This window comes from Pieris brassicae, chromosome 11 (assembly GCF_905147105.1).
Source record: "Pieris brassicae chromosome 11, ilPieBrab1.1, whole genome shotgun sequence".
Lineage (NCBI taxonomy): Eukaryota > Metazoa > Arthropoda > Insecta > Lepidoptera > Pieridae > Pieris > Pieris brassicae.
Genome location: NC_059675.1, coordinates 5,628,005 through 5,653,681, shown reverse-complemented (window position 1 = coordinate 5,653,681; position 25,677 = coordinate 5,628,005). Strand labels below are relative to the sequence as shown.

General features: G+C 33.2%; 1 protein-coding gene across 8 annotated transcripts in view; it reads left to right on the top strand.

The window, feature by feature from the left end:
- The window catches only part of LOC123715981 (septin-7), a 31,010-nt gene that overhangs the window by 291 nt on the left and 5,042 nt on the right, over nucleotides 1–25,677 (top strand). For 2 of the 8 annotated variants that reach the window (XM_045671388.1, XM_045671389.1), the window contains exons 1-7: nucleotides 9,463–9,988; nucleotides 17,898–18,212; nucleotides 19,043–19,202; nucleotides 20,421–20,631; nucleotides 21,614–21,869; nucleotides 22,644–22,836; nucleotides 24,645–24,813. In XM_045671388.1, the coding sequence (XP_045527344.1) occupies nucleotides 9,575–9,988; nucleotides 17,898–18,212; nucleotides 19,043–19,202; nucleotides 20,421–20,631; nucleotides 21,614–21,869; nucleotides 22,644–22,836; nucleotides 24,645–24,813 (1,718 nt within the window). In that variant the 5' untranslated portion in view covers nucleotides 9,463–9,574. Of the gene's footprint in view, nucleotides 1–2,155; nucleotides 2,211–2,334; nucleotides 2,337–2,772; nucleotides 3,304–9,462; nucleotides 9,989–11,680; nucleotides 12,074–16,535; nucleotides 16,642–17,897; nucleotides 18,213–19,042; nucleotides 19,203–20,420; nucleotides 20,632–21,613; nucleotides 21,870–22,643; nucleotides 22,837–24,644; nucleotides 24,814–25,677 lie in introns of those variants that run through there. The other 6 variants (XM_045671393.1, XM_045671396.1, XM_045671391.1 and 3 more) reach the window with 6 other exon arrangements.

Sequence of the window (25,677 nt, the reverse complement as noted above, 5' to 3'; positions counted from 1 at the left end):
TATATAAAGTCAATCTATTGAACACTGTACACCAATGTAAAAATTTCAGCGTCGACATCTGTAATTAATAAAAATTATGATCTTCCATGCATGTTGATGGAAGATCATGATTGATCACTGTAGTTTCTTTCTTTTGTAGATTTTTTATTCCTACAGAACATAAACAAGGATATGCATTTCTTAGCATGAAAATTTACCATACATTATTTGAACTTTAATGATTTTTTGTAAACTCATATTCAATGTTTGAATAATATCTAAATGTTTAAAAATGTTTGTAGTTTCTACATTTCTTTTAATGATGATTTAAGTCAGTTGTAAGAAGAGTTTTTTTGCCACTGCTTGTGTATGTAATAAGATATGCATCAACATGGCACATGATTTAATAATTCTAATATATAGCTTTCCCAGTATGGAAGTCACTCTCTTCATCCTAGATATGATAGAATTATAATTTTGATGTGTATATTTAAGGTAACTTTCAAAAATTCTATAAATGGGTTCCAAAGAAAAATAATTTTGCTTTAAGTTATATTTATTTACCTATAGGTTGAGGAGCCACTTAACTAGTCACAAAGAAAAAATAGACATTAAGATCTGTCAGGTTTTTGTTTATTAGCGAAATAGATAATGTAATTTTTTGTACTATACATATTACTTGTGAAGACATTATAGTATATATATAAACTATATTTATTTATAATGGCCAATAGTTTTTTTATAGGCCGGTATTCATTTTATAAGTCTCATTGATGTAGAATCTTTAATTTCTTTAGATTCAATTTAGCTAATAAATTGTATATATCCCACTTGTTGGAAGAAGTACTGTATGCAGGCATGTGGAATGACACCTAGCTTTTGAGTGCCTATTTAGACTTTAAAATAGCTATGTTATAATTATTTGGGAAAAATAGATAAAGGGAGTGACTCACCTAGTGTGGAAATACTTGTTTTTCTGGGGCATAAAGTCCTGACCTGAGTTACAAAGCTTGATTGTACTTATTCTGCACATTTCAAGTTCTCTTGAGCAAAATCTCTTATTTAATAATAGATACTTTTTACATATTTGTGCTATATTTATAACTAGGAGAATTTTTTCTAAATAAATATATTGCAATTATTTCGTGTACTCTGATTTTACGTCAACGTTAGGCTTGTAACCTCATACTTTACGTTGATCTCTCTAGCGGAACTCCGACCACGGTGACGTACTTACGTCCTGTAAGGCTGTAAATTGACACCGTGACCGTAACTACTGGTTTGGCTGTAATTGAATATTAGAAAATGTACCATTAAAATTTTAAAATACCACAAAATTTTAGTACCAGTACCATACACTTCGTTTTAAAAATTGGTGCAAAAAGTTTGGTTTGAGTTCCTGTTCATCGCAACGAAAAAATACAACTATCGATCGGGTCTACCAAAAACAAAAACCTTTTTTGCTTACAACCGACGTTTTTAATACGAAGATAAAGCTGTAGTTGTGACCTAGTTCTTGTTCGTGTCATCATTAAAGTACTACATAGCGGAGTTGACCTCAAATAAAGTGCTTTAGATCGACCACCCCTGGCGCTGTGGAATCTGTTGAGTTGCGAATTCCCTGCATGTATTGAAATAGCTTAGAGTTCAGTTGCATATGTTGCCGTTCCTCTACGGATTGCTCCCGCGTGCATACGTATCAACCACTCTCAGTCACCGCCGTTAAACGCACGCCAAACTATACCCAGACCTCTAGTTAGTCGCACATTTTGTATGTTAGTTATTTTGTCAATATTTACCATGCTACTCAATTATTATTTGATTGAGAGACGTGGATACAGTTAAATTAGTGACAGTATTTGTGGTGATTTTGTGATGGCTCCTTGAAATTAATTACGATGGATTCGACAGACGCATCGGATTTATTATGTAAGATTCAATTTCGATAATGCATTTGTCATGTCGAGAAAACGTTTTGTTTATAATAGTTTTCTCACTCATGTGTACAAGATAAACATTGAAATTAAAAACAATGCTGGCATGTTTTCTCTATATTGGCAGAGACTCATTGTTGTATTTTTTTAATGGATATTGTCGTGCACGTACGTGTTCTCACTTATGCATTATTATTTACTATGTGTACCTATTTGGAACATAAAATTTAATGGAAAGAGAATACATGGGTAGTGATAGCCTAGAGGACGTAGGTACATGTTGTCTTCCTTGTTTCGGTACGTGATCGAATGTAATATGATCGAACGGGCTTCGGCTCAAAAACTATTGTTATTGATTAAAAATGTTAATGTTTGCATTTTTTGTTACATGTGCTGATTTTCTTCGACATTGCGATTTTAGCGGTAAGTGCAATTTGTAATTAAAATATTTTTTATAATACACGAGTCCAAATTTACAAAACAGCGTAAGTTGTATAGTGTAGGTATTTTAATATGTAGACTTTCGTTTTGTAAAAAATCAAATGAAGTCAGTAGGTGACTATATCGTAAGCGTTGTCATTTATGTATGCAATATAATAAAAAAATAAATTATTAGGTCACAGAGGCCAAGGACCGTTTGTCCATTGGGCACGTACGAGTACGTTTCGTTGCACGTTGTTTGAATTACGAGTAGGAATTCGCGACCGCTATTTAGCCCTCGATTGTTGTGACTTGTCTACTATCCTGACACCGATAGCCAAGTCCCCATGGCATATGTGACCGCAACATATACGATACGGATTGCAGTGACGACTGTATTTGTCACTTCGACGCGCCCTTGCCTTTGTTCCAGTATGCGAAAGTCGAATCGCGTAGTGGTCGTTCTTTCGTAGACTATTTTTCTGTCATTAAAATTTCTGCTCTAGAATTCCGCCGGTGAACAATCGCTATTTTCAGTACGGAGCAGTAAACTGTAAAGCATGTGGACGTGAAATACTTATTATAGAACCATATATGAGTAAACTGATTTTGCATTAGTGTCTTGCAATTAGGACTTTTAAAAACATAAAATTCTTATCAGTGCTTTAAGCCGTAGTTTGCGTTGATTCGCCCGGTTTCATTCGACTCTTCTCCGGATGTGATTTGTCGACGGAAAATGTGGTATCGCATTTGGTAGCAACATATTGCTGTAATTGTAACAGTATGTTTCCTTCGCATACCATTGACGGTTGTTTTATGTAAATAAATTGAAATTAAAATTATTGAGCGACTGTTTAAGTGTTGTGTGTGCAATAAAATGGCGTCTTTGTCAGACTCGCCTTTAAATAGATCTCGTAATCGGCCCGTGTTATCACGGTATAGACCCAATCCTTTGGATTCTGCTGAACAGGTGAGTAAATCAAAATTAATATTAAACAGTGTTATTCTCCGTAATTGGTGCGCAGTGCCATCGCTTCCTTAGGCAACCTAATTTGTATATTCTAAGCTCAAATTTTAATACATCAAATAAAAAGCCTAACGAATATGGTAGGAACTAGGCAGAATACAACATATGCATAACGGAAACCTAATATTATAATTCAATATAACTTAAAATAAATATGATAATATTAACCTTACACAACGGATATTCCGGCAAGTGAATCTTATCACTAAATAAACGTTGCGCCTATTACAACGTACAAATACGTACATTTTCATTATTTATATGAACCTGTAAATGTACTAGTAATAATTACTTAAAAGTAAATTATTCATTCTTTTTGTTGTGGCGTTAATAGAAACCACTGCTCAGTAATATCGCAATTCTATTTTTTGTATCTACTTTAGTGCTTTTAGTGTAATATAATAAGTTTAATCAATTGTTTTTATAGTGTTTGTAAAAATTGTTGGAGCTAAGCTATTTTTTACCTATTCATTTCAATGTGAGCCTTAAGTTCGAGCAACGTAATCATAATGCCGTCATCAAAATATTGAAATACAGTTCAGCTATTGATTACTGTATAAAGTTAAATTAGTATACGTGTTTAGATTATTACATTTCGGCCCGTTCCTTCAAGGCATATGTTTTAGAAACATTGATGTTGTTATGATGGCACACGTGCCTTTCAGCTAAACAAACGCTGCTGTAACTGCTTTTTGATTATAGCCTCTTGGACAATACAGTGTGTTCACAGTAATTTCCGATTAAACACGGTTAAAAACTCGTAATAACTGTAATGTTCGTTTTATTGACGCACGCCCCACAATATACGCCGAGGGCTTGAGGCACCGTCACTTTTCGACCTACTAACGCCAAATTTGTACGAATATGGTCATGTGACAAAGCATAAGCCAATGTAATTTCAATACAAATATGTTTCATTCCGTCTACTCCTTAAGAGTACCGTATGAGCAATATCTTTACAAAAACATTGAAACCAACACCCGCTACATCACTTCCACACACACTGCATACCAACCACTTCCAACTCATATTGGCAATAGCCTATTATGAGTATACTAGTACTAGTACATAAGCTTTATTATTAATTATATTATACCTAAGATTTGATATAATTTATTCATTAAAACAATTTTATTTCTACTCGAAATACAGAATGTAAATGATTCACTATTATAACTGGTTACTCACCTTATACTAATGCTTGTATCATTAAAAGTATCGTAACGCCATTTATTTTCCTTGTGACAAACCAAATGAAGGATAATTATATACACTGACTGTTGACGTAAAACTTATGTACATTTGATTACCGGAACGATTAGTATTTGTGTTACTAACCTAAATAGGCACTTATCTCTTGGTAAAGGTACCTTAACGTATCGCTCTTTAAATATTTTATCATGTGCTGGACAAGGGAACTTAATTTATACATAACTTGTTAGGAAATAAGGTTTTCGTAACATATAAAATTTGGAATTCAACTTAAAGCACTTCATCGTCTTTATACGTAGTTAAGGCTTATATTAAGAGCGATACAAAAATATAGTCTTACGGTGTCTGAAATATTTAAATTAAAAACATTTCAGTATGATACTGGTCAAGATCTGTGCCTTTTTTGTGTGTTTGACATGTCCAAAGGTATAAAAGGACTTTGATTCCTCTATGTCACTGCGATTTGCGCCGTCTGTTGTTTGATCCAGTTAGAATCCAATTAAAGGAAGTCTTATAACGACGACGCTTGAGGTATTTAAAATGAAGTGTTCTGGGAAACAGGCATTTGTTCCGTTATGCAATGTTGTTTAGATCCTTAATCGGAGTAACGAAGTTACTCTTGTCAGAAATAAGCTTTAAAGAATTTAAAGATTAACAAAATCGTTAATTGTTGTCATTTATCATCAACATTTTTAAGGTAAAACTCGGTTTATTTGAAAATTGTATAGTTAGTTGTTTAACGTTTTCCTTTTAGTAATCGACTATATGTGAAAAAGCGGCTGCTAGCGGATTATGACATATTGTATCAGTATGCAATTAATTAATAATTTTTAAACAGGTACATCTCAACAGATATATACAATAAAAGTAAATAATCTAAATAAAACATATAATTAACACATTGGATATATGCACAAAAAGTTTCACTGATAAAAAATAAGTTACAAAGCAAAACAATACAAAACATGACAGTAGAATGTTATTAAAGTAGACGATACTATACAAAATGTATAAATCATGACAACGACAAACATACTAGTAGCTATAATAAAGAAGAAAGATACAAGGTGTAGGACATTAATAGTTGTTTTAACCTATTCTTAAATGAAGCAGTAGAGGAGCGCGATAAAAGGGCCAATGCTAGTAGCAAAATCCAAAGTAGAACATAATATCCTGTGAAGAGGCTCGGAAGGTTAAAAGGTTCTGTGCGAGCGTAGAGATCTGGCAAGAACATTGAATTTTATGAGTACGAGAGAGTTTTCTTATAGTGACACAATCTATCAAATATAAGTATAAATGGCAATATATAAATAGATGTGACCTTGAAATAGCAGAATACGTAAACGAAGCTTTGCGGTTATCAGTAACAATATGTTAACTAAATTACTACTATTATTGAAGAAATCATACACGAAATCTTCAAAGGGAGATTTCGTATTTTTAGGTTGAGTATAATTTGTTTATCTAACGTATAAGGTAACAGACGTGTTCTACATCTTTATAATATCTTTCACTTTGTTTATGGTTCAACAAACTTGGGTTGCTTTAAAAGTTATTGCATATAAAACTAGCAATATTGCTAAATATATTTTTGTAAGGAATATAATTTTATGAACTGGAAATTTCCCTTAAAAAATTAGGTTTTTTATTAAACTTTATTTCATGTTCTGTGATTGTAAATAACCTCGTCAACTTCAGATTAATTAACCTAATAAATATTTAGCGATTCATGAGCACCATTTATGAATGAATTTTTAAATAAGTTTAGCATAAGACATTTAAAGACCACACGGATTCGTACGTAATTTCAATATACAATATTTTTGACTTATATTTTTTGTCTACGAATCATTGAATACGTCATACTGTAATGAAACGGTAATTTATTATAGACTTAATAATTTCACACACCTATGTTCTTAATATCGTATGATAGTTCCAATCGGCTCACTTTATGGTTGTAGCTAACTACGATGCCTTCTATGCCTATCTAATATTTGAATACTATATAAGCGTATGGTATTCAGGTTAGATGCCAGTAATCAAGGAGTAGCTGAGAATTCATTAAAAAATTCACAACAAGTCACCCGAATTAGGTACATTCTTCATGAAGGTGTTTCGAAATCATTACATACTGTGAGTTCCATGTGGCTGTCTACATGCATTTAAGTATATCTTTAGACTAAAATCTATAAGCTTGAACGTAGGCATGAACATATAATCCTTGCAAATCTCTTTTTTATTAAACTTAATAGATCGTTCGCGTTTGTATTTCAGTGTGCACAGAATCCTGGCTCGAGTCTAGAACAGTGTGTCATTGTTTTTGTGCTACTTCCCACGTTTCAGGCGTACTTGACTTAGCGTAACGAGTACCTGGGGAGAGCTTGTTAACAAACGTAGTGTAATAGACAGAGTGCCTATGTTGCGTGTATATCTAGCTAATATTAATTCCTTCACTGTACGGTGATGTTCAACGCACTATAATAAGTTTAGGTAGGATTATTATTCGGACTGATGGTAAATCATCTATCTTTCGTAATTATAAATTATAACTAGTACAAAAGTAAAATCTCCACACACTACAATTTATTAATACACAAGGGCTAATCTTATTTGTAGTTTTGCTATTGCGCATTAGTGTCAGTAACTTACAAGTAGGTACTAGAAAGGCATTTTAATTGTGTTTTAACATTGTTAATTACAATACAAAACATTTTCCACAACTTGGTAGACGTATTCTTGTGTTATTCTAAGTGGTTAATTTTAATATGACATAGATAACTGGTGATAATTTCCTGCCTAGTAATATCTTTAGTACGATAAATTGTATCAATTTTTACTATGTAATGAAGTACATTAATTTATTACACTTTGTGCTGCCATCTATGTTCTGTCGCATGCACTCTGTTGCATTTAAATTATAGCTTGTTCAATTTGCGGCTATGTTGAGCTACATTGAATTATAATTATATTATAGGTGGCGCCAATTTACAGTACATTGATAAATAGTAATTATTACATGTTTTATTCTGATAGTTGTAAAAAAAACTTGTGTAGGTTTAGCTCTAAATAAATTGTATGCAATCGCTTGAGTTTAATAAAAAATCGTATCTTACATTAAAAAAGGAAAAATGCTGTGTGTTTTGTAAAGATTAACAACAACAGATTTAATTGTTATTTTATATTGTGTGTGCCTTGAATTAATGAAGGACCAGAATATTGGAGATTTTATATGATTATATACTATACCACATATACCACAGTCACAGAAATTTAGTTTGTATTTGTATAGAATAATTTTATTATCTGAATTTAGCAGAGATATTTCTGCATGTTTCCTTATACTCGTAGACTAACACTTCTCCATAGCACGGGCATACAGCTGAGATTAAATTCGAATGTACGATGACAACATCCTAAGCGATAAGAATTATGCTTAATACTTGACTCACGCGACTTTTCCACACATAGAAGACATCATTTAACATATACTAATAGGCAGCCCTATGGTGAATGCAGCGTACATTTTACAGATGTTTTTTTTTAAAACCACTTAGATGTGTAGCTAGCCGAGCCCAGTAAAAATTTCGTTTAGGTTTCTACGCATGCATCAATTAAATAAAGTTGTGCGCATGCGTGATGCATGTTACGGTCGATTGCTTGACCATGATCACAAGATGTTGTCTGTCACGTTGTTTTAGTATCATGTCCTTTTCCTATGTATAAGGTTTTACTATTTTAAATATTGTGGTATAAGCGTTAATCCATTAGATACTTTTGTCTTAGAATATGCAAAATATCTATCATACAAAATATATGTTATGTAGTATAAAACAGTTGTGCCATAACGATGAAATCGACAGGATTTCTTGACTTAATATGGACAACGTTGCATGATAGGATAACAACAGATTTATTGGTAATATAAATTGCATTAATTCAATACAAGAATTCTACTATTCTAAAGGTAAACTCGTACAATTAACACCAATTAGAGCAAGTCAAAACCCTTGCCCTTACATTGTTAATTGGTGCCGTGGATCGTGATTAATAAATGCGTGACTGGGGAACTCAAAATAGCACCGACATAAGACGTATTTTTTTATTTGTAACAAGGCATAATGTGCTGTAAAACATATTTAAAAATATTTATTGTAACTCAAAATATGCTCTGGGGTTTTTATTAGTTCTAAATAATGTAAGAAACACTTAAAAATGTTAAGAACTAAACGTGAACTAAAAAGCATTACAAGAACTTTATTTTCTTTATGAATAAAATTTGCTTCAATGTCGGGAAAGAGATCGAAAGATGTAACTGTCTGTTTTATTATAGTGACTACATCTTTTTAACTTGTGTTCATTGAACTTTGTTTCTTTTAATTTAAAATTTGACATATATTGTTCTATTTAATTTGAGAGTTATGAAATTGTATTTTAAACCTGGAAAACTATAAAGAATTTCATTTGCATTTAGTTTACAAAGATTCTAGATGTTTATGTGACAGAATGACGAACAGTCTCCATTGTTTTATGTTTCGTCACCTTATTGTTAATAATTTGCAAACAATTCCCAAACAAAATTTACTTTAGATTCAATATTTAACTACCACAATATATTAGCTATGTACTTCAATTATATGCGGTATAATATGCAGCACGTTAAAGTGGAACGTTAGTGAGGTAATGTAAAAATGAGTCCAATGGGGGTATGACTGAATTCGCCAAGAATTCAGGAGTTGGCCTTGACAGAGAAGCAACAGTGCGTTTTCAACCCTCCCGCGGAAGTCTTATTCCAATAGCTTTAAGAACCACAGGGGTCGCGATAACCGCGGCCTGTGCGGGGCGCCGCCAAATGAGTCCACCCGCGCGCCTTGTCTGCATCGCGGAGCTGTCAAACCGCCTCCGACGGGCACCCCGCTCGAACGCACCTATATTGCCCGATCGCGATCGTATTCTTGTGTTCTTTCGTGTGTTTATAAACCTCGTATGACGTGTTAAGGAGATGAACGGCAGTGCAGCGACGGTGAATGGTACCGTCAATGGTACCAACGGTACTCTTAATGGAATTGGAGCCGCTCCACGTACAGCTACACTTGGAACTCCAAGCAGCTATGCATATACATCCAGCGGTTCCTTACTTGGTAGAGGAGGGTCGGCAAGGCCAGTGCCGCCACCGACTTTGCCCAAATACAGTGGATCGTTTAGCGCTGGTAGTGTTAGTTCTACCGGATTGAGGGAAAGAGATAGGGAAGGAACAGGTGGTTCTCACAGATTAGCAAGTTTGGAAAGATTAGCGCTTCGACAGAGGATTATAGAACAAAGTTCAAATAACCAGGTAGTTACTGGTGCTCTCAATAATTCCACTACCAGTACTGGACCCACCTCAGCTACAGTCACCCTCACCGATACGGCTACAGTAAGTCCCCTTTTGCCATACATCTTATTCACCCTCGGATCGCTCCCCTAACTAAAGTTATTGCACCCCCAAAAGGGAGTATTCGTTATTACAAATAAACGTACCCCATGAGTGCATCTAGTGCATAACAAAATACTAACATTTTCAAAGACTACAATTTATAACATAATATTATAAAATACATACAAGTAATCCATTTTTAGTTACACATTCATTAAGATAACTCTTGTTCTGAATAGTGTAGTTATCTATCGTTATAGTACATAGGTTAGTAAATAATATACAAAAATAATGATTTCATGAGTTGATGAGTAAACATGTAGACAGATACTGTAAAATATTATTCCTACCCGCTTTACACAACATAAACATTTACTTTCTTAGCTTACTGTGATTTTTGATCAATTTCGACTAACAAATATAAAATACATTTTTTTTGGCAATTTGAATCGTGAGAGCATCGTAATAAATTGAGGGTACAAGATTATTTCTGTGCTTAATTGCTTTAGATTAATTTGTTTATTTCCTAAGGATATTGTTTATTCCCACGCAAGTTCCTTGTGCTTGGGACTGGTCTTTGCTGCAGTAGAGACCGGGTGACTGACCCTGATGTCTACAGGGTTAAAAATAACTCGTATCGGCGGGCATTCTGTTCGCATGTGTCGAATCTACTAAGCATTAACTGTTTCAGGGTCAACCTGACCTGAAATTTCTTAGGATCCTTTGACTTAAAAGTTCTTTGTCATTTGAAAAGTCAATTTATCCAAGGTTATTTTCATTTATGTTATTTCGCTCATGTCGTGTTAGTTAATATAAACTTGCATATAACAATATAACGTATCGATATGTTAGTACAGACACATCTTCCTTGCAGATGCAATACTTGCACGAAGATAGGCATAAATAATTCATAGCTATTTACAACACAAGTGCTGATATCATGAGTCCTTTTGTTTGTCTCGTTCTTAGAATTTCTTATCAATTACGTTATCACTGACAAACGCAGGACTACAGATAAGTAAACAAATTATGAATGCTGTCATTCAACTTACACGTTCTGAAGAATTTATAAGACTTAAGAAAATATAACTTAAAACACTTGACCTCAAATCGCTACAATTAAGACGAAGTTATCGAAACACTGTAGCTAAAAGAAGCCATATTGACGTTCAAATTTTTTATCAAGCCCGCAAAGCGGTTAGGGCACGTTCTCTTCTTGCATTTTGATTTGTGAACTAAAAGGACTTAAGTATGATCAAAAGCGGGTAATCTTGGACCTTCGTGTTACTATAATAAGATTGACAATAGTATTCTATCTACTTGCCTTTTTCTTAAGTGTGTAAACTGTCCTTGCTGTTGTGTGCCTGTTGAGTATAAGTGTGACGGGCTCAGGATCCTTTTACATCTCCCTATATAAATGTACAGCTATAATTAACTTATACCTGAGTTAACTTTAACCGTTTCACACGCGCACTAACTCTTGAGATAAAGTGTCTTACTTTTATTAATATTTAGATTTTTTTATAAAATTTAAATCAGTTTTTAATAATTTAAAAAGGTTTTGTCACAGCATTTATATGTGTGTGACGCCGTGTAAGCGAGTAAAAATTGTGACTAGTGGCTAAACAAGGGCGTAGGCTTTAAAAACATCTGTTCGTGCTTTCGTTCCACGTGATAGGGCCAGGGAGCTTGTTTCCTGCCAACAGCCGGCTTTGCCGGTAACTTAACCTCAAACCGACAGACGTGAGCGTACATTAAGTTGAGACAGACCATTTAAAACTTATCTTATTGACTAAATTGAAAAACGAATATTGTGGAAATATGAAATCATAACAATTTATTTTATTAGACGTTTCTATTAATAAAAACCTAAGTGAGTGCAAAATGTGTGTTGTGAGCAGGATTATCTATCTGTGCATCTAGTCGGTTTATGTGAGTTGAATGGATAATATGGCATCAAACGGACAAACTAAACTCACAAGGTGTGCGAGTAGTGTTGGCGATAGTGGTATTGATAAATCCAAGGTGGGATGGACAAGTCCCAGGGAGATTTGGCGAAATTTGTCGTTGCGCAGAAAAGTAGAGGTAAATTGTAGAAATAGCGTGAATTATGTAATGAATTATTAGATGTTTATTGATTTACCGTCGAAGATAGTGTCCGCGACACGTGAGTGACAGTTAACCGAAGTTGGCGCCTAGATAGCCAGATAACAACATGCAACGTTTCATTACAAAGAAATGCCCTCATATTATATTATGTTTTATTAGTATGCACTATACAAGCTATAAGTATATAGTATATTAGGCATATTAGATGCGCCTTCTGCCTTTTTATTTACGCTAATCTTACATAGAAAAAATATCAACATTAATTTCTCATAGCTGTGGTATGAAAAGTGTTTTACAAACACGTAACTTCGTATTTTTATGTATAGTAATTTATATTACAGTTTAAAGGTTTTGATTATGCCTTCTAATATTTTCCTTGCCACAATATATAACATAACATGTCAAGTTTGATATGAACATGAAAGTTGTCTGTTTTCTAAAACATTTGCTGCTATTGATCGGCTTAGTGACAACTCAATCCATATACATTTCTAATAGCCGACGACTAGGTCATTGACTTGTTCTTATAGTAAATCACAACCGCAATATGTCTCAGATCACATAGTATTAAAGCGATAGCAGTTTTCAAATATTGTATGAAAATAGGATTTTTTTTTGGGTTATGGTCTGTGTTCAAATAATGAAGTTACTTAGATCCACAACTGTTGTTTATTTTTATATTTATAAAGATTTGAAGTTTTGTGTTATATTTTAAAAATTATCTGAAACTAATTAATTATATTAATAATTGCAATATAAAATAAATAAAGCTATTTAAAGATTTTTAAGATACGTGAGACAGGTGTACTTATTGTAATTTTTGTACGTTTACAAGTGTCAATTAAATTAAACTTTATTACAATTAACTGAATGCAAGACTTAAATATTGTCTGAAGTGATAATACGAAACATTTATGTTAAATATATTCGATTCTGATGAAATGTTTGCCTCTGAACCACGTAGTTTGCAGATGTTTGTAATGCAGGACAAAATGGACACTGTATTCGCGTGATTTATAAAATATATTCCGGGTCAATGTATGCGTGTGTTTAATATATTTAACAATAGATATTTTACATTGCATATCCTTAGTATAAATCGAATCATACAAACTTATCGGCGTACTTTCATATAAAATAAGAACCTATCATAATAATGATTCTAAGGTAAGAAAGTTCATTACAAGGTCTGCAGGCTTATGCTTTTATAGAAAATTATTGTTAATTCATTCGAGTTTCCAGTCTTGCCCACGCCTGAACATCATCCACCCACTTCTGTTATTTATCCTATTATAAGCTATGAAGTTAATTCTAATATTTGTTACGGTTTTTTCGTTAATCGGGGAAGAAAATGATCCCTTCATTAATTCATCCAAAATAGCGGTTCATTATTTAACAGCATTGCATAAATGTAGTGGTTTTTTGATTTAATTTGTTTTACCTATAACTAGCCTGCCTTGGCTTCGCACAGGCATAATAGATTAAGTAGTTCTGTGTCTAGTTACATGACTGTGGAGGATTCTCTGGCACTTAATAATATCTATAACGCCTTGTCGCATTGGAGGCATAATTTCACGAACAACAAACTAGCGGTTTCTGTATGTAGAAACCGTATTATTCAATAATATCTATGTAAGTGCAATCGTGGAGAAAGTAACAATGATGTTAAATGAACAGCGTCGACCTAAATTGCAGTTATCGTCTTTGGACATGACGTAGTGAAATCAGATGACTCATTATTAATTTTATTTAATGTTTTAAAAAGTGGGACAAATACCCAGGTTTCTTATTAATTATTATTAAAGACTTGTTAATAAAAAGCCTTAACATAATGAGTTCTGACTTAAATATTATCCTGTTTTTGTTTATTGTTATTTAAAAATACTCATTGTTCCTTAACTAGGATTTCAAAACATATTTAGACCATATTAACCGTAATATGATTAACTGTTAATCGATTCGTTAATGAGAATGAATTTTGAACTACAGATAAATGTACATACATTTCCTTTTGTTCTTATCATTATAACCATACATTAGATTTAGGTATTTCATTAACATTCTTTTGTATTTGTGTTTCAATTGCTCAATGCATAGCTAATTAATAACTTTCAAAGAAAATACATCATGCGGAACTGGTCGTGTTTGTTGAAGGAATACTCAACCATTGTTTCGTGACATTTTCTACTAAATGGGGTTTTGTATTATCCTAATGTAAAGCATTGAGAACCTTACATTCATTATATTTAAAACAAAATTTTATTGATTGTAAGCTTATATATTAGATAATACTCAAATTGACAATCACGACGAATTTGCTTACCATAAATCGTAGAAGAAAAAATAGTTCCGTAAATGTCTATATTCCATTATACAGAATCGCAAGCTATAAGCTACTGTTATATATTAGTTAATTCGAAAAGCTTGAACAGTTGGCTATGATTGTTAGCGCACGTGCATTCATTAATGTTACTTCCCGTGGCTGGGAACGTAACGTTGTTTGGGTAACAGTGTTAGTACGTACCAATGACCAGAGACTAATCGTTTGTCGTATGTACAAAACTGATTCAAAAAAGACAATCTTATTATATAAGGTTAAGAAATTAAATGACAAAGTTAATTACGATAATGAGAAATTCACATTCGAGTCTCCGGAATGTCAAAATATAATCGTCGAAAACGTTTTCGACATATGTGTTATGACTTAAAATACGCTTCTGAGTCTGACCCTGAAATTAATAGTTAGTTAATACATAATTTAACATTGGTAAAATTTATAACCCTCCAATTTGACAACTTAAAATATATATAACTGGGAAATATGTGATTTGATGGAATGACAAGCCGAAGAATACAGTACTATTGACAGCTTTACAGTTTTTAACAAAGTAAATGTATTTGTTGTTAACAAAAACAGTTGATAAAATAGCCATATATAACAAAATTTGTTCCATTTTGTAACAGGTTTTGTAACTATCGAACTAGTATTCCCATATGTCTAGAACCTTAATCAGACTTCTTCAATCTTGTTTATGATTCGTTAAGAGTTTTCTTGCTATTACGGTGACCGCAATGAGTCAGAGGTATTAAGGAAGCCGGTTGTGCTTGTTAGTAGGTAAATCGTGTTACCGTACACTATGAGTAATTTATTTTTTGTTAGCCAAAGACATGTGTATGAAGGGATGCCAAGATTTTAATATATTTTTATAGGATCAGTATTTTTGGGGTATTACGAGTACATTTTCATTAAATGAAAGACCCGATTACAGTTTTATACCGACTTAGACCAAAATGTCGACGGCGTGTGGCGAAACGGATACGGAAATCTGAGACCTTAAAAGTTTGATTTGGCGTTATTGTCGCTAATAGTGGAACATATGTGTATACTGAATACTTAAAATGTAAGAAGGGTCCTCTACCGGAAGCCTCTGAATTGCTTTACTATTGAATTTACATACAACGGAACTAGGCTCGATTGACAAGACGTGGTGCAGACAATTCTACTTGACTTGTCATGATTATTTATTGCTGCTACACTCTAGTGTCTTACTAATACGATTCCAATGTAGCCGATGACATCGACTTTAAAGCAATAGTTATGTATTTTGAGTAGTAATTTAAACACAGAAAAGTCTCTCGTTTCGAAGCGAGGGAAATTTAACATTCACATGTAATTTCTAATGTATACTAGATTATAAGCTATATTATTTGCGGTCTGTGGTTTGGTATATATACCTTCAGTTACAACGCAATTGTACTATTTAATGCAACTATTAACTCTTTAGGGGGCTACCAAGGTCCAACCCAACCATATTAAATGAGTCCCCAGGTGCTATATTGTTTAATGTAGCATGACTACATTGTACACTTCATGCTCTGTCTCACTTTGTCACCTAATGAATACACCTTCGACAACAATACTGCAACAATAGACGCTAAAAGACAAAAAGAAACTATACTGAAAATGTTTCAAAAGAGAGCAGCTTTATCAAGATTTCCAGCGTTCTAAATAGCAATAAATTTTTAGATTTCATACTTAGTTTTCAGTATCTGAAATTCGAAATATCAAATATCATGATGAGTATTTGAACGGTGTAACGGTTACTGTTTATATTAATTAACCATAATACAAAAATCTGTTATTTATATTGAGAAGTGATTTATATAACTTTCCAACAATTAGTTTATTACATTTAAGATATACACATAACATGTAGGCCCATTAGCTTAATCTAAACAATACACCCAATTTTAGAGCTTAGGAATGAATGACGTTAATTAGTCGTCTTAATTCAAAAATAACAAATTTGTTGTTATTAATAATGCCGGTGTATAACGTTATTTTATGCTATTTGTGAAGGTCAATTAATCTAGTTCTTATCAACCCTAAAGTATGTTTGCTCGTCATTTGTTTCCTCATTAATTCGTTCGCTGTGGTCCTATTTAGACGGTTCACTATTTTGTGATGTATTGCAATGTATTTAAATAAGTTGTTTAATATGGTTAAGAAAAAAGTTCACAATCCGGAGCATGAATTCAATACTGTAAGTATTTTCCCATTGTTAACAGTTTTTTATTGTGTCATGGAGAAAGGAGGCTCGTACAATGGGTTTTTTATGAAACGAATTAGATATTACCAGTATAACTTGTGTACAGTGCATGCTTCGTAAATACGGTACTAAACATATTTGTATCGAAACCTTTCAGTAAGAAATGTAATCATAGAAAAAAATTTGGCAGTCATTAAAAATCCAAAATAAGCATATATAGTGTACATTATGTTTTTATACGGCTACGTTACAGTATTGATAATTATTACGTATTGTAAGTACAGCATTCGATATATGGCCGAATGGAATTTCGCACTCGCAAAATACTCATATGCATAAAACCGTAGTGAGACTTGAGAAACGAGACTCTCATTTTGAGCCTTTGGTAACGGTACGTACATTTTCGTTTCCTCAAAGCACCTCAGAGTTGTTAGCGAACTGACTTCGATCCAGGTCAATCATTAGTGCAATTGCTGTAATTTTCTGATACAAGTGTCATGCCGATAGAAAATTATACCTTTGAGATTCTAATAAGCATTATTATGAGATGTACTATTGTTAGATTTCTTGTTGTATATGCACGATTGTACAGCCAATAAAGAATTGTGTGAATGTGGCTTGTATACTTTTATATTGATACGTTACTTTGATGTGACATTTAGTCTGTTTAATCATGGGCGAGAATAATAAGTACACTTGCTTTTAAATCACTAATCAAAGGACACGCAACTTAACCACGGGTTTAAGTTTACTGGTTTTGTATTATTCCGAAACAGCGTGTAACAATTGATCAAATGTTGTGTTTGAAGTACTCAACGTAAACGTGTTTGGACCTAAATGCATTCAATGATTAATCGCTATGGGTAGCATTGCACGTTTTGCCTTGGTATCGATGAGTCATCTGACGCCATATATCCAGCTGTAGCCTGAGCCAAGATTATATCGCTATAGTGCCTCTTGTTTCACAAAATGAATTCATGCCTCACAGTGGGAGTTATTTGATAAAGGAATTATACGTCACGTCATATTCTTGTTTATTACCTTCTCTGTTTAAGACTTATGTATGTATTAAATATCTAATAAAAAATCTAAAGTACTCTAAATGGCTGCCATATTTTTAAAGGCAGTCTTAAAGAAATATATAGAAAAGAAGAAGAATATTAGGAAAATTAAAAAGCCTTAATTAGATTTCCATAAGTTTCAATTTGATTTTCTCGTACGAAATGCTAACTTGTGTGTGTTTTTTGCAGTTACAAAGTAAACGCGAGCTGTTTTTCAAGTCTGAATCAGTTAGCAGCGGCGGGGTGAGCGCAACAGGGCTGCCAAACGCTACGCCGCCCGCTCCGCCGCTAGCGCCCTCGTCCCTTAAGGACGCGCTCGCGAAACGCTCGGCGACTCTCCCGGAGCCGCAAGAGAACAACCACGTAGAAGCGAATGGTACAGCGAAGTTGATTAGTAGCGCATCAGTTGACATAAAATCCAACCCGCCACAAATGCCCGCTCCGCCTGTACCAACATCAGCTCCGCCTGCTGCGCCACTCAGGAGCACAGAGAATATAATTAAGGTAATAACTGACATCTTACTTTAACGAATTTACTTCTTTGTACTGTAACAAAAAATGCTATATAAATGAAAAAAAAAAGGGAATATTTTATCAGTCGTAAAAGATCTGAGGTCGGCGCCATCAGTTTATATGTACGTGAATTTTTTAAATCACATTGATTGCCTCTGTTCCTCTTATCGTTGTTCCGTATTCCTTTTATTTTTGTTCGTCTTATTACTGACAATAAGTGTGGATTTAATATGATTTCTGCCCGTTTTCACGTTAACTTTTACTTGGCCGTTATTAATTTGGTTGTCTGGATATGGTAATGTTAGTTAATAAAGTTGTTGTTTCAATAGACTTGTGAATGCAATACTGATGCTAATCAATGTTTTTGATTAGTTCTGGTTCATTTTGTAGAATTGGAATTTAACCGTTAATTTTGAGTAATTCACATTTTAGCTTATCGAAATTTACTAAATACAAGTTCACTACGTTTAACCCGGAGGTTGAAATAATTTCTTAGGTACCTGTAAATAAATGGTCAATTCATTATAATATATATATATATATATATAATGAGAGTTATTGTTTTTCTTCTAACTTAGAACAATTGCCATATTTTTATAACATAATTTACCAAATAAAACGTTAAGTAACGTTTATCTGAACTGTTACTTATCTAGTAATATGTTGATTATGGACATTTAAGACTGTATAATAAATAAACTTATTCATTATATATGAGTACGCAATAGTTACTTTCTAACAACTGCACGAATGTTTAGTTTATTTAACGTTTATAAAAATGTTCATTGTATGAAAATATATAAAGTGTTATAATTTTTCAGAAGCCAGATCACCCACCGGTTGCCCCAAAACCAGAACTACCTAAAATAGAAAAACCCAAAACCAAAGAACTAGATGGTTACGTCGGCTTTGCAAATCTCCCTAACCAAGTATACAGGAAAGCAGTCAAAAAGGGCTTCGAATTCACTTTAATGGTTGTTGGTAAGTTTGTCTAAAGTAACTCCCTTTTACATGAAAACCATATCAGTTTTGCAACGTTTGAGCTGAAGCAATGTTCTGAGACGAATGACTAGGTATTATAATTAAAAGCTTGTATTAAAGCTGGATTTCCTTTTTTTCTCAAATTGATTAGTGCTGAAAGATATCTCTTATGCCATTTAGTGAGTTTTTCAAAGGTCCCGTTTCGCTATTTGCCTCATTATTTTGTGAGCGTGTTGACTAGGGAACCCTGATTACAATAGCAACGTACTTCCGAAATGAACTTATAGTCTTAAATAAGTTTGCGATGTACCTAATACGGTAAATGAAAGACCGTGAAAATACATACTAAATTTAATACTAATTATTAAACGATAATTCGAAGATGATGGGCCATGCTTATTTGGGGCATATTCAACCTGACATTTTTTCATACAATTTCCGTACAATATGGCACCACACAATTATAAATCCAGGCACCATAAAGATAAAAAACAATCTCTTTCGGAGTATTCTCATAACTTTTCAACTTGAAATGGCAGATACAATTACAGTAAACATTTCCTTTTAAGCTTTCTCTCAAACATTTCCATATATGCGAGAGCCGAGAAGTTATCTGCATCAAACAAAGCACGAAGAACATGCAAACAGTTCTCTTAAACTCACTCATATTTTATGACACACCCCATTACTCATATTTTTAACATTATATAAGATATAACCATAAATAGGATAAGTAAGTTATTATATCTGCCGCGTGTTCCCGTGAAAACGAGTACTTTATGTTTGGTTGCCACAAAAAGATAATTACCGAATTATAAAAATTATGAGTAAAATACGCTCGGGTTTATGGCCTGCTTTATTTTTTTGCTTCGTTTATTTGGAGTTAAATTGTTATGCATCTCCATAATCGATGGATAATCTAGCTACTACAATATCTATATTAGATCGGATAAATTTAATTATATTTTAAAAGTCTTAAAAAATGGGACAGTTTATCCTGCATGTCTGGATGTTGAAATTGGGATGATATTTAGATATGATGATCTTTTAACGCGTCCCAATTTCGTAAGGAAGTGTGAATTTCTCGAAAAGGAAAAGTCATACAGGCAAACACTGATGGAGGGTAGATATACCTAGGTAAATTTTGATAGGTATTTAAACTCAACAAAATGTTTTTTAAACTTTTATTTGGATAACACCTGATTTCTTAACTTTCAGGTGAAACCGGTTTGGGAAAGTCAACATTAATAAACTCGTTGTTTCTGACCGATGTTTACGATAAGGACAAACACCCGGGTCCATCGCTCCGGGTTAAGAAGACAGTTGGTGTGGAGACCAGTGTTGTACTGTTGAAGGAAAATGGCGTTAATCTAACATTGACTATCGTTGATACGCCAGGATTTGGAGATGCGGTGGATAATAGTAACTGGTAATATATTGATTTCTTATCTCTATCATCTATGTTTGACTGTGCCTTAGGTAAAGAGGCTGCCTTTTAAAATATGTTTAAGGAAATTTAAAACGCAACCTTGGCCTCAGACCTGTAAATAATTTTCACTATAGGCAAGTAGGTCAGCCTGACAATTGCCGTCGATTTTTCAAAGAGTTCAAGTCGAGACTTGTAAAGTATGACTTCTGGCAAACCCAATATGTGACTCATGCAACTCACCCTGGTTTAAGCTAAAAGCAAGACTGCTTTGAAAATACTTTTAGATATTAAAATATAAATATATTAGTGTACAGGATTCGAACGCACGACCTCACCCACCAAGCGTAGGGTTAAAATTGTTTTATTGTTTATTACTTTCATTCGATGTAATACTAATATTATAGTTTAAGAATGTTTCTACTACAAACGAGTCGTGGTGTAATTAGTTGTTTTGAGTTTCTTTATAAACATGTTGTAACATAACCGGATTATATAATAATTAAATATTCATAAAGATGCTTTTTTCAGTGCATGACTAAAACTTGTTCTAGTCAGAACTAGTAAGTGAAAACGAAAGTTGAAATTATAATTCGTACGTTCTAAAACAACGAATGTAATCTTTTAAATTGGATTATAATTAGAAGCCTAACGTACCAGGTTAAATTAATTATTGCATATTCTTGTTCGTCGCTTTTCAAAAAATAAACAATTCTCACATCTACTGAATAATTCTAATAAATGTTTGAATTATTTATTTATACGAATTCATTGATAGAATTACTAACCATATAACTTGCATAAGTGTGCTTTACTATGGGTCTAAGTGGTCATTGCTATAATTCAATGGAACTGGAAAATTTACTTGATACAATTTCCCACATAATAAAGGAACCCGTATATTACGTAAATCCCTAAAGTAAAAATCCCTGTTGAGCCCATATGAAATAGTAAATGCGTTAAATTCTGTAAAACTGCTTTATAGCTGGCAACCAATTATCGACTTCGTGGAATCAAAATACGAAGAGTTTCTCAATGCGGAGTCTCGCGTGACGCGTCAAGCGGCGCCACCTGACACGCGAGTCCATTGCTGCCTCTACTTTATTGCGCCGAGCGGACACGGGTTGAAACCCCTCGATGTAGAGTTCATGCAGCGGCTCGGCGATAAAGTTAATATAATACCAGTTATTGCTAAAGCGGATACCATGACACCAGAGGAGTGTATGGAATTTAAAGAGCAGGTTAGTTTTGAGATTTTATAGGCATTTAAAATAGTAAACCAAACATGAGGTATACTATTTGAAATGCCTTATTTCATCAGAATATTTTGATACTGAATTTTTAATACGATGAATTTCTCATAAATTTTGTTTTATTACTGTAGTCTCTACTTTGTTATTAAAAAGAGTAAGAGTTGCAAAACAAACGTAGAAGTGTAACAGGGACATCCATCGAAAAGCGTAACCTTATATTGTAAGAAAACAATTATTTTACCGGATTAAAGTTATTTGTATTATTATAAACTTATAATTATTTACATAATTTTAAATTTAAATTTTCCATCGTTTCCAATACGCGAAAATAGAGGACACCGTGAGTCATTTCTGCAAAAACCCGTCATCTTTTAGTCGATACCAACTCTGGGGAAATAAATACAGACAACACAACTTTCTCTGCAGCTGTGATACTTTTGACATTTAACACCTTTTGTCTTCAGTCACCGTGACCACGCACCCTGAAGAGTACGCGAAACGTCGGAAAAAATTTAAAATTATGTAAATGATTATAAGTTTATAATAATAGAAATAGCTTTTATCCGGTTAAAAAAATTGTTTTCTTTCAATGTGTAAAAGTTATGTTAACCAAAAACAATAAATACTATGTAACCTTACATTCTAGAATTGATGGTTTTGTGAACTTGTACAAGACTTATTTCTTATGTCTTTACGATATTAAACGTGCTCAATATATAATCTAGAAGATGTTTAAATTTAATATTATCTGTATATCTTTAGATAATGAAAGAAATAAATCAGCACAAGATCAAAATCTATGACTTCCCGGAGAGTACGGGTGAGGAGGGCGAAGGAGATGCGACTAAGACGCTTCGGAACAGAGTGCCATTCGCGGTGGTCGGTGCCAATACGGTCATTGAACAGGATGGAAAACGTATTCGGGGCCGGAAGTACCCTTGGGGTATTGCGGAGGGTAGGTCATATATATTTGTGTATTAGAATATAAAAAACTAAGCTGCTTCCATTATTAAGAAAACACTTTTTAAACGGATTGAAGCTATGTATTATTATTATAAACTTATAATTATTTACATAATTTTGGATTTAAATTTTTGCGTGCACACAGCGTGCGTGGTCACGTTGAAATTATGTAAATAATTATAAGTTTATAATAATAATACATAGCTTCAATCCGTTTAAAAAGTGTTTTCTTATTGTGTAAAAGCTATGTTAACAAAAGACAATACTATGCTTCCATTACATTTGTCTCTGAAACAAAAATATCTGTGGTCGGAATCCTTTGGCCGAATTATGAGCACTGCTGCTTTGATGCTTGCTTTTTCATTACACAAAATCATAAAGTATTGATAAATGCTTATCTCTTTAGGGGTCTGAAGTATTCAAAGTCAAAGTAAAAAATCATTCATTCATATAAGTAACACAATGAACACTTATGAATGTCAAAAAAAGTAATATACATTAAATGCTTCTAATTTTACATTTACTGCCAGTTCTCAAATCAAGGGCGTAGAACGGAAGAGAAGAACTGGCAATAAACTCTCCGCCACTCTTTTGATTCGCCAAGTTTTTTGTTTTACACAACGTTTGTAAGGAGCTGCAACGATTACACCATGTTCCACATGACATCTTAAGTAATAAATAATAATAAAATAAATTAAAAACAAACATTTTTCTCAAGTTGTCAAAGATCCTCTATCAGCATGAGAGGCATGGTGAAATCGGGGCACGCACTTACATTCTCGTGCGAACAACACGCAAATACATAGTCGAAATAACTAACATTGATAAATAATAAAAATTAAATAACTTTACACCAGACAAGTCGCTGGTTCTAAAAGCTTGGTTGGGCAATATATATACAAACAATTGAAATTATTGAATTTAAAAAAAACCCTAAAAAGATCCCTATACGAGTATAGTGCACGTAACTACGCAAAGCGTAATGCATGACTCAAGTAGCCTGATAATCAATAACTCTGAAAAATTGTTAAATGCATTCCGATCAATTTCGTTCAATTTATGCATTTCATATATTCCAATTACCTGAACGATTTAATTGAAATGCGGAACAGCCAATTGAAAACGTATTTACTGTCCACTTAAGGCTAATAAACCTCAATGAATCCCAGTTGAAATTGCGAATCTGGAACATTGCTTTCTGCCTAATTATTACTAGGGGTTTAATACAAAATCACTTGACAGGCGTGATCCCTGATCCGTGACGCCAAACGAATAAGCATAATCCTAAGAGCCTCAGTGAACTGAAGCCCATGATACGATTCGAGAATAAAAATATAACAACAGAGTATATATCCAAAATAAAAATTTTGATTTTAATTATACAGATTTAGTGTTATTGTATGAAGCTCAGACCAATAAAAGGTTGGCAATATTGAATTCTGCCAATTAAGCTTATTATTGGTTTTATCATTGAAACCGTTATTGAGAGTTATATTGTATGGAGTATAGAGTTATACTCCTAAGTCAGACCACTTAGGAGTATACTTTCTGATTCAATTATACCCGTATTATTCAAGTATACCACGTTATTACATAAACATATAATAGAGAATACCCAAGAGACGTAAATTAAATATACAACTTTAATGATTGTTTGAGAGAGTGGCCACTAACACTGGTTTGATGTTTGTGATATTTACTAAAACTATCTAGATGTATACAAGTAATAAATCCTTTGTTTTAAATTGACCAATAAAAATACATTGTATGTGTTTCCTGATAAATAATAACAAATTCCAGTTGAAAATCTCGAGCACTGCGATTTCCTGGCGCTACGGAACATGGTAATAAGGACTCATCTTCAGGACCTGAAAGATGTTACCAGCTCAGTTCACTATGAAAATTATAGATGTCGCAAGTTAGCTGGCCTTTCACACGACGGCAAACCGCACAGGATCAATTCTAATAAGTATGTATAATTTCACTTTGATAGATCACATTGTCATATGTTAGGGCAACCGAAGGTCATGTGACCTTTATTGACCTTGTGACACGTTATTGAAATTAACTTTTTTTATAAATATATTTGAGGTTTATTTAAAGAAATTATGGGATTCTTGTTGATGGCACCAATTTGCACTGTCACACTTCGTTAATTGTTCGAATTTTAAAAAATACTACTAGATAATACTAGATACGTTTTTTAAAATTCGAATGTTCGTTAACATATAACGAGTTTACTGTCCTACTGTACTTTCGACTTGAAGACAATGTGATTTACGGATTGGCTCCTATTCCAGAACGCGACACGGCTGATTTTAAGAGCTGTTGTATTTCATTATGAATAGTGTATGTATGACAATAACTTAAACTGAGTTATGATGCGTTTTGAAATAAGAACTAAATTGTATGAAAAATACTATCCTTAAGTTTCCTTTACTTTCCAATAATAGCGCTCTTAGTTATAAATGGAGGCATGATGACTAACAACCTATGTAGACGGGGTTGGTATTTACATATGTCGTCACTTCAAGGTGACCAGACATGCCTATTACCATAACCAACTTACGAATAATTACCGTACGTTAAAACCCGTTTTTTAGATTTTATTTTCACCAAAACAATTAAATCAGCCTATTATGATGAAAAATCTACATCTTTATTCTTGTGAAGACGATTTCTAAGGATATCTATCGTAAATAACGGTCAGTTATTCGTAAGTTATAGTAATCGGAAATTATATATGAATCCGAAACTAAAATTGTGTTACATTGCTGCATGTCTGGTCATCTTCGAGTTCGCTATTTTCTTTTCAACTCCTATTAGTTATATA